Here is a 14,978-nt window from a genome sequence, read left to right as displayed (position 1 = left end):
TATTCATTTCTCCTCCATGATTTTCAAAGGGTTGGCGCCTCCAAAAACAAAACAGAACACTATCAAATCCGAGCCCCTGATTGGTCAAATGACTGCCCATTTTGTATGTAAAGCCCGAAAACGGACATAAAAACTTGTGTACTGTAGCAACATATGAACGCAAAAGTTTTGATCGTGGATGTCGTAAATGCACCGATTCACGCGTTCACATAGACTTTTCTCACGTTGACTTGACTAGTGTGAACGTAGCATTAGATGTTCGTTCAGGCATGTCCAAAGTATTTAGACACATTTGTTAGGAAATATATTCATAATCTTTATATGTTTTGAAGATTTTCATATTAATCTGATACAGTTCACATACTATAAAATGTATTAGTGAAATATTGAGATTGTTAATACCATACAGTGTTAACATACTTTCACAAACAGAGAAGCTCCAATCATTTTTCTGCCTCTCCTGGAGGGCGTTTCAGTTTGGCCACTAGGTCGCGATCGCGCTATAGTATTACACATTATTACAGAAGAAGAAAAAAGTATGAACAAATGGTTACTTTAACAGAAAAATGTCCTTAAGATTGAATATATAAAGATATTAATTTAGTCAGTATTGTATGTTTAGGTCAACCAAGTGTTAGCATTAGCCGTCCTATAGGAAACCCTATTATACGTTAGCATCAGGCTAGCGGACTTTAGCTTTATGCGTTAGATTGATCTCTAATTTTATGGATCAATTTTTAATCTATTAGGCATAGACTGATTAATTAATTTTATCAACCTAGCCCTAATATTTAGTGGATAATAGTACATAACATTTTTTTATGAACCCAGATTTAATGTTGATGAACTTTTTTTTTATTTAATTAAACTATTTATTCTTTTTATTTTTCTTGTCTTCAAAAAGAAAATCACAGTAACTTTGAGAATAAAACGTATTTTGACATATTTTGGCTTTAAGTGAAGAAAATAAACACTCCACAAAAACGTCACAGTTAACAATAACCCAAGTTAGGTTGTTTTTTTGCCCAATTTCAAGAGTAAAAAGGGAAAAACTTTTTGTTTGTTTCAAGTAACGAAAAAAATGTTGAAACCACTATAATCCAAAAGATAACCAAAATCCCAACATTATTGGTGAAACAACCCAAGTGTTTAAGAGTGAAACTATCCCACTGCAATAGGAATTTTATAAAATAGTTAATGCTAACATAGGGGTTCAAAGAAAGGCTGTTCATTGGTTGTCCCTCACACATTTTCACCAAATCTGCAAAAAGTTTGGACACCCTTGTTAGTTTATCCCAACTCCTCCAAAAACTACTGATCGCCTCCATCGGACCAGGGGGGGTAGTCCTCCCTGATTCCCTTCTGTAGCCCCGCATGGCAAGAAGCAGCTATAGCACGTTCCCCCACATAAACAGCAGCTGCATGTTTCTGCTCACTGCCCATTCCCACTGTATCTCTGCTCTGCCTGGATCTTTTCTGCCTCTCTGTCTTTGTCTTTCTGCTCCGTCTCGCAATGCATCCTCGGTGATGATTGACTCTCCAGGGTAAAGGGAAGCCGAGTCCTCGGCTCACATTTCGAGCCCATTGTGGACTACAAGAGATTCTTTGTTCAGTAAGTTTTGCCGGGGAGTTTCTGCTGCCTGGAGGTAGTGGACAAGATTGGATATATTTTTCAGCACCATTTCAGGCCTAATTCAGTGAGCATCGCGTTTCAGAGTTCTGCCGCCGTCCGCAGAGATCAATGCTCGCTCTTGTTCCTAATAAAAGCAGAGCGCGACGCTGCGACAGAAACAGTGTTTCACCAATTAATTGCATTTAAATTGAGGTCATTATCAACTCTGTCATATTCTCTTGAATGATTGTACCATGCAGAGTATCACACATTTTAGAGTGAAAATGTTACATTGAAATTTGAAAAATCCGGCAGGGAAAAAGATAGATTATAAAATGTTGTACTGAAAAGCGATAATGGCGATTTCAGGTCTGGAAAAAATGTTCAGCACAAGGATTTCATGCAGTAAAAAGAACATACTAGATAGATCTCAGTAGGATGCAAAACTAGCAAACTCTGTCTTGATTTCACAAGAAACTTGGTTTGATTCAGAAAAAGAAAAGGTCGCTGACCTATTTATACATTTCTGCTGATCCAGAACTATCAAATTAGATAACATTTGTCAAATGTTCTATTATCTAGTTTGGTGTTCGATTTACCTTTGGGTTTAGTTTAATGGTTTTAGTACCATTGACTGTACAAGAGAACTGGACGAGCCAGAGGCGAGGTCCACGGCCAAGAACAGGAGCACAGACGATCCTTCATCCAGATGGAACTGGGGAACAGCTGGGGGCACGGTCCACTGCCAAGACGAACCAGAGGCGAGGTCCACGGCCAAGAACAGGAACACAGACGATCCTTCATCCAGATGGAACTGGGGAACAGCTGGGGGCACGGTCCACTGCCAAGACGAGCCAGAGGCGAGGTCCACGGCCAAGGACAGGAGCACGAGCCACCTGGAATCTGAAATCTCTCTCGCTCCACTGGGGGGCAGAGGGACAACACATGAATTGCACTGTACCAAACAGAATTTTAGCAACTTTTGTTTGTCGTCACATATTGATGTTTAGCTAAGGACCCCGTCACTTTTTGCCATTTTTGGTGTCCCAAGCTTGTCGTTTTTTGACGTGCTGGCTGTTTGTAAAATGTATTTATTTATTTTATTTACACATTTGAACTAGAGTGGGAGGATAGACCCCAAGAGAGGGAACACCTCATTTTTAAGTGGGACCTCCATTTGAAGAAATATTAAAATCAAGGGTCTGCAACCCTTGGGACATGGTACCAGATGCGGTACTGCACGCGGACAGGTCCTCAGGATGCGGCCGGTACCAGTACCCTAACCCAGTTCTGGTACCCTAACCTTAACCTGGCACTGGGAGGAATACTGGAGAGATCCGTTACAAGATCCGTTACTGGTATCAGATGCGGTACTGGACACGAACTGCTAGCATAAGCAATACTGAACGCGGTACAAGATGAGGTACCGGACCCGACGTGAACCGTTCCCGGACATGGTATAGGACATGAACCGGTACTGGATTAGGGTACTGGTACTGGTTAAGGGTATCAGTGCACTTCATGTTCCGGTACTGGACCGGATCCAGTTCGCACCCCGGAGGTTTGGACCCGTGATTTAATAGGAACAGCCAGCATGTCAGAAAATGAGAAAAATTGGGAGTGAGAATGTTTTGGATGGGATGGGATGGGATGGGATGGATGGATGGATGGGATGGATGGATGTGTTCAGCAGTGGCTCAAACCATTTGCCATCCAGATATAACAAAAATAATAGTTTCATTCTAAGGAATCCAACAACATTTTTCCTCCTTCAGTTAAGATCTGATGAGAATAAGACGTGTCTCCCATCGAGGTTTCTTTGTGTAAAATGGAATTCTGGCAACTTTTGCTTGTTGACTTTTAAACAAACCATCAGTCAAATATTTCTAGCTTTTGTTTTTCCACATTGTGTGTTTCTGCAAACTCTCAGAGAGTAATTGAATTGTAATTTTTTCGGTACGGCCGATAACAACTTGTTTTTCTCGTTTCTCGAAATGGCCCATTTCTGTGAAAAACGGGAGGAACTGGATGCTCACAGTGAAACAGAAAAGCTGAGCGTTCACTCATCGCCGTCATTAAAAAAAAAGAGGAAAATAATCAGCCGAAAGAAACGAGTGGAGAGGGCGGGAATCACTTTTTTGAAATGCATCGCTCAGAAACCCTTTTTTTTCCTGATTGCTCTCTTGCAGATTCTATTGATGACTGTCCCAGTAACTGCTTTGGAAACGGGGACTGCATTGCTGGAACGTGCCACTGCTTTTTAGGATTCAAAGGACCTGATTGTGGGCGAGGTGAGTCACTCCATTTCACGTAATCCTTTTATTAATCACTGTGGTTCAGGCGTTTTTTTTGGGATGCTAAACAAAAAAAGTGAAAGAAAAATCTTCCTCTCAATAGAAGCAAAAGATTTTTCCCCATTAAACTAAGCAGAACTTCACTGCTGTTACGTATTGATTGAAATAAAACGCTTTTACGCTGCTGAAGATTCTCTGCTTGAATGGATTTGTGCTCTCTGTTTTCCAGCGGCATGCCCAGTGCTCTGCAGTGGCAATGGTCAATACCTCAAAGGTCGCTGCATGTGTCATAGCGGCTGGAAGGGCTCCGAGTGCGACGTCCCCACCAACCAGTGCATCGACGTGACGTGCAGCGGCCACGGAACGTGCATCGTGGGAACCTGTATCTGCAACCCCGGCTACAAGGGGGAAAACTGCGAGGAAGGTGATTCCTGGAAGACATTCATTCGACTGATACTAGCTATTATTGGATCTAAAAATGCCAAACTTCGTCAAATGTTGCTAAAAGTTCCAACATGAAGTGTGATTTGAATCTGCGAGGAGCTCCGGCTTCACTCTCGGTTGGAAAAAGGCCTCGCCAGATAAGATTGAAGGAGCCATTGTGTTCGTCAGCTCTTGAAGGCTCTCATTTCAAAATGAAAAATGGACCCTGGGAGTTTGATAAATGGGGGTTGGTGACATCCGTGGGCCTCCATTCTATTTTAGGTGGAGTGCTTGCCATAAGGATTGGAGGGGAATGTGGGCAGGGGCCCTCCAACGTTTTTACCTTTCTTCCATGTGACCTTCAGCCACAATGATTAATTGCCAGGAGAGTTTCTTGTCAGTTAGGCTCTGATCTTTGTATCTGGCGCTCAAACCATCTGCTACGAGGCAAGACATCCTGTTTGTCTTACTACAACAACCTTTATACCCACTTATGTCTTGGTAAAGGGGACCTGCCACGGTGTGGCTAGACGTCGCTCCCGCTTGGCGCCCGTTTGCCATCTGTGTGTAGATATTAAGACTGTGTCCATCCCTACGAACCATTTAAAGATACAAAGATTTTTGATTTTCAGCTGTTTCACCAGAATAAGTGATAAAGACAGGAAAAGATGTTTTGTATCAAACAGTAGAGCTGAGAAGGTCTTTATTTCCGCCTGTGAAGTCTGGCTGTTACCCCAGGCTCTTCCTTACAACATCTTCCCATCCTGCGAATGCAGGTTTCAGGTTTTCTAGCTTTGAACCGCACATCACCGCCGCTTTGATTTTTGTCGAAAAAATGCCTCTATTAAGCAACCTTTTCTTTTTAGAAGGAATTTTTCTTTGGGAAATACAAGGAGAGAGCGAGCAGGAGTGTGGGTGGAACCTGTAGGTTTGTGCCATAACACCCACCGAACAAATAGCCATTTAATTTGCCTCCGTGGAAATCCTTTCGCCAGTTTTAGAAAAAATGTTTTTTTTTTTTCCCTCATTGTTGGTGTGCTAAGCTGCTTTGCTTGCCGCTCTGTTGAAGGCTGAATTAAGATGCCAAGTTGTTCTGTGAAAGAGGAGGGGAACAGCAGGTGACTGGAGCGTCTAACCGCCTCTGTCTGAAACCCTTTTATCAGTGGACTGTCTGGACCCGACGTGCTCGGGCCGAGGGGTGTGCGTCCACGGAGAGTGCCACTGCTTCGTGGGCTGGGGCGGGTCTGGATGCGAGAGCCCCCGGGCGTCCTGCATGGACCAGTGCTCTGGACATGGAGCCTTCTTGGCAGACACCGGAACCTGCAGCTGTGACCCCAACTGGACGGGCCACGACTGCGCTACAGGTGAGAGTAAATGTTGACAGATAGATTTAACTGATTATGAAATGTAAAACAAGGACTGAGTCCAAACGAGCTTTTTGTTGTGAAGTAGGGCTAGCACAAACGATTATTTTAATCCATGCAGCGAACACACCGATTATTTATTGATTACTAATCAAATTATTCATTAAGTGGATGTAAAACATATCTTAACCATTATTAGCTTTAAACTTGAAGTGTTTGTGTTATATGCTAAAAATAAAACCAATTCGGATGATAGTTTATTAAACCTTGAATACAGCTTTTTTTCCTTCATTTGTTGCGGCCTTAAAACAAGACTTAAATCAAACGAGGTCGGCATCTGAAACAAAGAAACTGTTTTTCACTAAATTTTGGTCTAACTGACTCAAATATAACACCAGAAATGTTGCATTAACTGTGATAATGCTAGTGTGAATGATTTTTGCTAAAAATAGGGATTTGCTGAAAATGCAAAATTTGCAAATGTTAAATTTGCTAAAAGACTGGACATTTATTTTAAGTACTATGTAAGAGCACTGAAGTTGACCAAATTTCTGAAAACGTATTAAAATTGCTTAAAAATCTCTAATACATGCCAATTTTGCTAAAAAGTATTTGCTAAATTAGCCCAAAAAAATATTGGTGGATGTTTAATTAACCAAAAAGCTAGCACATAGCTTAAATACTAGCGAAACTCCAAAGTAGCCTAAAATTTCTCAGTAAACTAAATTAATTAAAATGTTAGCTCATTGCTAAAATATTAGCTAAACTCCAAATTAGCCCAAAAAACCCCACTAGATGCCAAATTAGCTAAAAACCTAGCACATAGCTTAAATACTAGCAAAACTCCAAAGTAGCCTAAAATTCCTCAGTAAGCTAAATTAGTCAAAAATGTTATCCTGTTGGTAAACTAGAAACTATACTCTAAAATAAGCCTATAAAAACCCAGTAGATTACAAATTAGCCCAACTCCAATTATTTTTTCTAAATAACAATAAAAGATGAAAACATAACACATGAATATATTTTAGCTTGTGGCTAATCTACTTAAAAGTTTGAAATTTGAAGAGTTTCTCATTCATTTCTTAGGGGGCACATTTTGCTCAGTCTTTCAAAAATCTGAAGTTTTTGAATAAAAAAAAATACAAGCAGTAATGTACTGAACAAGCTGAACGTTTTGACACCAAGATTGTGAAATCACTTGAGCATTTTTAGTCATCAGTTTCAGCATTTTCAGCATTTTCAGCTCAAGCATCTTCAGTGTCCACATTCAGTTTACAACATTCACACTAATATTATTCCAAGTATGCTAGAGTTGTACTTTGTGTTCGAGACCGTTTCTAAAGAAAATATTAAAAGAAGACAATTTTGGTGAAATATATTCTGTCATTTGTCATTTTTGTTAAAGAAAGTTAAATCAGGGAGAATTTTTTTTAACATTGAAAATCAAAGTTGGAATGATAAAATTTGAAGATTTTATTTTTTTGGGCATACCACCCACCCAGCCTTAGTGTGAGTGCTTGTGCCTTACTGACAGCGTGCAAATGTCTAATTATCTCCTCTCTAACATCTAGGTTGGGCAAAAGTAGCCTATAAAAATTGTGTGTGTACATACACCTTGCTCAGTATGCAGGATTTGGGCGGAGGGTTTAAACTATGAATAATCCATAAAACATGCCTGCATCTCACCTACTTCACACTTAGGTGTTGTACAAGTGTTTGCTATGAACTGTCACCCGCAGCACGCCCATAGAAAAAAAGCATACATGAAGATTTTCACTCAAGTGGCCTACAACCTTGATATTTAGTGTCACCCACCTGTATAGATTTTAAACCAGACCTGAATCGTATCAGCCGCTATGACTTTAAAAAGAAAGCGGAACACAATTGGTTTTTTTGTAGTCAAAGAAGATTTGATGTTGCTTTTTAACCAACAAAAACTCTAAATATTTCTGCCCCATATATGAGTAAAGGACTTTATACTTTTAAACCCTGATACTTCCATCTCCTTGAATTAAATTCCTCATTGATTTGACACATTTTTTTTACTGATTACTTCCTGCTGAAGTAAACATTCATGATTTTCACGCAGACGTCTCTTTTGCCCTCATCTATAATCAGTCGGAGGTCGACAGTTGGAAGTAAAATTGTTTTTTTTTTATTTTGTTGGTGTTCTGAGCCTCAACAAGCCACGACTGATAATTACCATGGATGATACTAGTTCATCCCTTTTCTTTTGTGTACAAATCTTGTTCTTTCTGCTTGGCTTAATGTAACTTTGCTACCTGCCAGCGCATTAGTAGAATAAAAAGACATCCATAAAGGTGGTAATTATTTTCATCAATGATCAGTTGGATGTCCGGGACCAGCAATCAAATTACGCTAATTTTGCTGCTTTTTTTACTTGAATCCCCTCTTTTGCACGGGTAGGCGGCAGCTGCAGAAAAGGGAAAAAAGGCGTGAATAGAAGAGGTTCTGTTAGTGGGATGACGTAAATGAAAGCTCTTTCTTCAGCCGCAGCTCTCCTCTCATAGGTGCAAGGTTCACAGCTGATGATAGCTTCTCTTTTTTCCCTCTGCTCTGGAGGACTGTTCCCAATGTGTTCATTATGTCCACAGGGAGTGTTCTCTCTTGGTAGTTAAGAAAAGACTGAGAGCGAGATACAATTTTTACATCTCGAATATTCATTCTTGTGGCTCGAGGGGAGAAAAAAGGACTTGTAAAATGTAGACTCGGCTCTGACAGCCGCCTCATGCTCACATTTAATAAAGTATTTTACTGAAAACCCTCACCGACTCTGGGATAGATTGTAATAAAGCTGTCAAACGCCGGTGTCTACCGCCACTGACTTGCAGCGTTGGCAGAGTCAGAACTCACTGGAAAGACACGGTAAGCCGGCTGAAGAATTTTACAATTTTCCACATGAATAAATGCTCTTGCGAGACCGCATTTGCATTTGACTGTTTTCTCACAACAGATTATAGCCTGGGATAGCGGCGTCTGAACAGGCCCCCGACGCCTTGATAATCAGGGCATCGGTTCTCTCTCGCCTGCCGGAGTCGGAGCCCTTTTTATTTAGACAACATCATTTGTATTCTTGCTAAAAAACATTCAGGATTTCCGTGCAGCAGTCACTCTGATCCACCAATTCCCTTTGTATTCCAAGAAGGCGTGCTGACCTATTAGGTAATCCCGAGGATTTGGGAGGAAATGGGCAGTTAGTGCGAGTTTGCCTAGTGGAGAAAAAGCTCCGTAAATGATGATGAGTTAGCTCTTTATCCTCTTTTATCCCGTTCATTGTAGGGCTTTCTGTGGTCTAATACAACACTAAGCTATGTGACGGGGGTCTACTGTAAGAGGCCTATAACCCCGCAGACCGAGGGAAGAAAAAAACAAAAGACCTTCAATACATCTTCAGGGATTATTTCATCTTTCCTATAGTACGTGTCACAAACTCGTTTTCTCGTGTTGCTTTGGAGCAATAGGTGTGCACAGTAGGTAGTTACGCTCTTACTGGCGATACGACGACGCCTGAGGTTTTATGTCCTTGGTGTATGTGTGATTTTTTTATGTTATTTTTTCGACTACTGCCCAGAGGAAGGTTTGTTTACACGCTCTTTTAGTGCAAATGGTGAGGGCCATCGTGGGAATGGGGACTGCTTTGGCCACAGATAATGAGGGTTTGCCTAGGGGCAGTAATTGCATCTTTATCACGGTAAAGGTTTCTCCCCCTCTTGTTGCAAGAAAGCAGTTGTCTGAGAGTCAGTTTGACGACTTTCTCCACCTGTGTGAGCTTCAGTGAAACCTCGGATCATTGCAAGGCCGGATATAGGCTCTGGCAAAGGGATTCAGTGCACNNAAACCCCAAATTTACTAAAGAGATAAAAAATACGAAAAGAAAATCCCACAAATAAAAAAAAGATAAATATAGCCTCAACAGGCACAAACTAGTGTCCTGGTTGTGCCTGTCCCTAGCTCGGTAAATGCAGAGTGTGGCATACTATTTACTTAATTATTACTTACTTACTAACTTGAGATTTACTTACCAACTTACTTAATTTCTTACTTATTATTATTTACTTACCAATTACTTACTTACTTATTACTTACTAACTTACCACTTATTTATTATTATTTACTTACTTCCTACTTACATATTACTTGCGTACTTGCTGACTTTTTACATACTTATTACCTACTTACTCACCTAGTTTACCACGTATTACTTACTTACTTACTAACTTATTACTTAATTATTAGTTACTTACTTTCTTACTTTTTATACTTACTGAGTTATTACCTACTAACTTATTACATACTTTTTCAGTTATTGCTTACTAACTTATTACTTATTTTCTTACTACTTACTTACTTATGTATTTAGGTACGTGCTAACTTTTTTTGTACTGACTTATTACCTACTTACTCACTTAGTTTCCCACTTATTACTTACTTACTAACTTAATACTTACTTACTTATTACATACTTTCTTACTTACTTAGTACTAACTGACTTTTTAACTACGTACTTATTACCTACTTATTGAATTACTTTCTTAGTTTTTGCTTACCATCAACTTACTTTCCTACTAACTACTTACTTACTATCAACTTATTTACTTTCTTACTTATTACTTACTTACAACCTACCTTTTTAATTATTACTTACTTATTTTTTACAACTTACTAACGTACTTACATACTTACTTTAATTATTTATTTATGTATTTATTTATTTATTCAGGACTTTTTAGTCTAATCAGTGAACAGGACCATATAATTATCAAGCAGTACACATACAGTACCACGAGTACACAAGATGACTAAATTGCTCAAAGGAGATACATACATGTATAGATGAACTGATATGAAGGTTATCTAAGTATTTTAAGGGCTGGGAGGGGTTTGACACCCCAATCTCACCCAGACTTGCCCCCTCTCATTTTCTACCTGCACCCTATAGCAGGGCTGGATAAATTCGGCTATTGTTTGGCCCTTTTTTGTTTGTAAGTCAACACAATCCCTTAGGATGTTCAATTATTTAATTAGCTCCTCCAGCTGAATATAATATGGTTTTTAGAACATTTGGAAGGTTCTTTTCTACGGTAGAAACCTTGAAAATAGTAATTTTTTTATTTTCACATGGACTTTTCCCTTTTGAGTAAATTATTCACTGCTGGTATAATTATCAACTGGAACTTCAGATGTAAAATCAGTATTCGGACAGTCTTTGATGATCTGTAATTAGCTAGCGAGGGGTTTGTGGTGTCATGTTTATAGCTAGGAATACGGTTCCGATTAGAACTGCGACAGAGACAAAACATGCTCCGCAACGGCAGTAATTGACTTATTAAGAGATTTTACATCCACTTTGGTCCCCTGTGGTCACAGATGAATTGGTTTGGCTAATAAGCCCCGAATACTACTGCTCAGTGTCACCCGTGCTCCTAAGCCCTGTTTGGAACCGAATGGTTAATAAAGAGCTTGAAATCTCAATGAGATCCTACGTTATCGGCTGGCGTGTAAATTCTCCAAGCTTGTGTCTTGTCATACACCGGCTTTGATGAATCTCGGTCAGGGAGGTCTTGGGTTGCTGCTCGATAGCGTCGGCCAGGCTTTTCTGCATCAATCCATGACTGCACTGCTTCTCCGGGTAGGCGGCACTCAAAGACGATAAAAACAACATATTGAAATTCTATGCTCCTGCCTTTCCATGGATTTGTACATCCTGTTTCCAGCCCATCTGCATGGATTAAAAAAGAAGAAGTGTGTACTGATTGGGTTTATTTTTTTCCACTTAAACCTTTTTTTTATTGGAAGAAGAGATGATTAAAGACATTGTAGAAGAGGCGAGGAAAATCTGTAAAAAGCCACAGTAAGCCTCTCCTTTTCGTTGTGATGGACTCACTAACTTGCCAAAAAGGAATGTCCTTATGAGGTGCAGGAATGTCTGTCCGCCGCCACCAGACAAGGTAGTGGAGCGTGGCTGCCTTTCTCAGAAAATAACTTCTGGATTTGTCTTTCTTTCACCCTCTTTGCCTTGTCCCATCACTACCCCGTCTTCCCCTTCTATCCCATTTCCTACCGCCCCCCTTTCCTTTTTCTGTCTCTCGTCCCCCATTCCCTTTGTTGTCTTCTTCTATATCCCTGTCTCCCACAGAGATTTGTGCAGCGGACTGTGGTGGCCACGGCGTTTGTGTTTCAGGCACCTGTCGCTGTGACGACGGCTGGATGGGCACCGGGTGTGACCAGAGGGCGTGTCACCCACGCTGTAATGAACATGGCACTTGCAAGGATGGCAAATGTGAATGCAGTCCGGGGTGGAATGGAGAACACTGCACCATTGGTAGGATGGGAAAAGGTTTTGTGTTGGGTGGGGGACCAGTTCGATGTATGTGTATTTGGCAAGGGTGTGGAGGGGGGCCTAACAAAAGCGTGTTCTGCCTGAGTGTGTGTTGAGTCTGAGGGGAAGTATCCAGTTGGAGAAGGGGAAGGGGGGGCATGCTTAATTAAATTTGTGCAACTTGGTAAAGCATGAACAGGTTTACTCAAGGATCTGAGGCTTGCCTTCATGCATTTTCATGTGGGAATGTGCTAAGGTGTCCTTTCATTTTCCTCATCTCTTTTTCTTTTTTTGCTTTCGCTCCCTTCACATTTGCTATTATTTTCAGATGCTGACATGTGAGTTATTGTGAGCAGGTCAACCACCGCTGTTTGCTCTGTGTTTATACTCACAGCTGCCTCTCGGTAAACACAGGCTGAAGTACAGGGTTTACAAGACCTTAACTGGATGTGAAGAGCCGTTTTAAAAAACCTCAGCTTATGCTAACATCAAAAAGGGTCATCGGGTTTCAGCCTAAAGTATTGAAGTGCTGCGTTTTGCTGCAGTTTTCATGATCATCTAACAAACTCTTTGTCCACTTTTGATTCTTGTAAAAAACATTCCCTGAAGGAACATCTAAACAGTACAAAAAGATGAATCTTATAAAGTAAACCAACAAAAGGATATCTCTTTTTTTTGTTCAAAATTGACTTCTCATTATAAACAACTATTTATGACCCTATCCTTCCTCTTACCGCTGAATTATGCTAGGTACGTTTGCTTGCATAACTCTCGTGTGATTCAGAGGTGCGTGTGAACAGAAATGGACTCCAAGCTAATCACAAAATGGTTTGGAGTGTTCACATTAGCAAAAAACTAACTTTTGAAGTTAAAATGTATGCCTCCAATGACCACATAGTACCATAATAACACTGGAGTTGTCCCCGGCGGCAGGAAATGACACAGTGTGAATAATTGATGTAACTCCAATGGATCTATTTGAATTAACTTGTATTTTTCAGCTTCTAGAGTCCATTGGAATTGTATTAATTCTGCAAACGGTTGAAGGGTTGTGGCAATTCAAAAAGCATCAACACTAGAACTACAACTCTTATGCTAAAGTAAAATCCAGTGACCTTTAAATTATGACTATGCCGTTTTTAGCCAAAACAAAAAGCCTTTGTCGTTTTTTAAGACACATTTCATGCACAGTGGTAGTGGTTCATTAGAAATACAATTCTGGTTTGTGGGCGGGACTACTGGCACAGAGAAACCCCGCCCTCTCCATGTCACTTAGAGCTTTGTTTGTGTGCTCGCGCGTGAGCTTATAGCCTCAAGCTAGCATTAGCGGCGCAAAAATAACAGCGAGTAATTTCAATCCAGTCGTACAGTTTTGAGCCCGAGTCGTCATTTGCTACAGCACGAATGTTGAACGCTCATCATGTCTCGCACACCTGAGAGTGAGCAGGCCAGTGTGTGCGCAGGGGGAGGGGGGACTAACCCCATTTAGTTGCATCATGTTTTTTATTTTCTAGCATCCAGTTTTCGCATTTGAATTAAGAAATACTCAGAAAGGCAGTTTTAATTGTGTATTCTTTAATATAGATTCTATACTGTGAGAATGTCGCTTCCCTGGCTTTGTTTTTACTATTAACTAATAATGTTTAAATTAAATAATTTCATTAATGAGATCTTTCCTTTTTTATATTAAGCTGAAGTCTGTATTTGCAGTTCAAACTACTCTGCTGTGTGTCTTTATTCAACAATTATGTGCAAGATAGCTAAGCTAGCTAGCTGCTAAACAACAGCTGTTGCTACCCTGTGTAGCAAATATTTTAAAAAGAACATGGGTTTATGTATTTAAAAATTAATAACTCATACAAAAAGAGAAATTAACTAGCTTAAAGTTGAAATATTTAAGGTTATTTAACAAATTTGTTATGTAAAACTGAAAAAAAACCTTTAGCGTTAGCATTAACAACAATTTCCTTGCTTCTTTGGTGTTATAGTACAGAGATATTGAAGACAACAACACATGCTTATGAATTCAAATATAACCTGACCTGTGCACATGGGCTCCAAAAAAGCCTTGACCCAGAAGCATGACCCAAATTTAAGCTAACGTCATCATAGCCTCACTTCAGATTTTACAGGAACATTTTGTTTTCCACTCCTGAAGTCACGAGTTGAAAAAAAAATAAAATAAAATAAAAAAAAGTATTTCATCTTTCTAGTATATTTATGAAATGGTGTCAGAAATATTTAAGGAATTGCATCAACGTCTGAGCAGCATAATATGTCTCCTTCAGAGCAAACATAACAGGGTGGTTGACTTCACAATCATTGACTGCAGCACCGTCAAAAACCTCCTTCAAAGCAACACGCTGAGATGATTCAGAGGACGTGCTGTGTGATGCCTGCTTTCCAAGATCATAACGTGTCATTGTTTGTTCTTGAGTGTGTGTCAGTTCTCCTTTTCCTCCTATCCTCCTCCTCTCTGTCTTTGATATATTACTAAAATGTAAAGAAATGCTCTTACCCTTCAATTTGTTGTTTAGTATTTTTACTTTATACACTGTAAAAAAAAAGGGAAGTTGAGAATATTGAAAATTTTGAGGATATAATATTGTATAAATATATATTTTTTTCCTCGAATTGTTTGTAACCACTTACTTTAGAATATTAGCAAGGCACTTCATGCTAGTGCCTAACTATGTAGCCACAGGAGGGCCCTGTGCCTGTCCCCAGCCAGGACAAAATACAGGTCTGTGTCAGGAAGGGTATCCAGAAGAAGAACTCTCTGCCAAACCTCCTGAGTGGATCACATTTAAAACTTAAATTTTTGAGTTATTGCAGCTTTTTTTTCTTTTTTTTACCGTGTAGTATTTGGGGGAATAGTACTTTTTTGGTTGTTTGAGGCCCAAAAATGTTTAAAAAAAAAACAAGCTATGCCATAGACATATTCC

At 39.8% G+C, this 14,978-nt stretch overlaps 1 protein-coding gene across 10 annotated transcripts in view; it reads left to right on the top strand.

The window, feature by feature from the left end:
- tenm4 (teneurin transmembrane protein 4) overlaps window positions 1–14,978 on the top strand; it is a 264,928-nt gene that overhangs the window by 153,966 nt on the left and 95,984 nt on the right. For all 10 annotated transcript variants that reach the window (XM_036214986.1, XM_036214994.1, XM_036214992.1 and 7 more), the window contains 4 exons: window positions 3,802–3,903; window positions 4,136–4,330; window positions 5,493–5,693; window positions 11,851–12,036. In XM_036214986.1, the coding sequence (XP_036070879.1) occupies window positions 3,802–3,903; window positions 4,136–4,330; window positions 5,493–5,693; window positions 11,851–12,036 (684 nt within the window). The remainder of the gene's footprint in view (window positions 1–3,801; window positions 3,904–4,135; window positions 4,331–5,492; window positions 5,694–11,850; window positions 12,037–14,978) is intronic.

This window comes from Oryzias melastigma, linkage group LG13 (genome assembly GCF_002922805.2).
Source record: "Oryzias melastigma strain HK-1 linkage group LG13, ASM292280v2, whole genome shotgun sequence".
NCBI classification, from domain to species: domain Eukaryota; kingdom Metazoa; phylum Chordata; class Actinopteri; order Beloniformes; family Adrianichthyidae; genus Oryzias; species Oryzias melastigma.
Note: the sequence above shows the minus strand (reverse complement) of the source record. Positions and strands in the feature narration are given on the sequence as shown.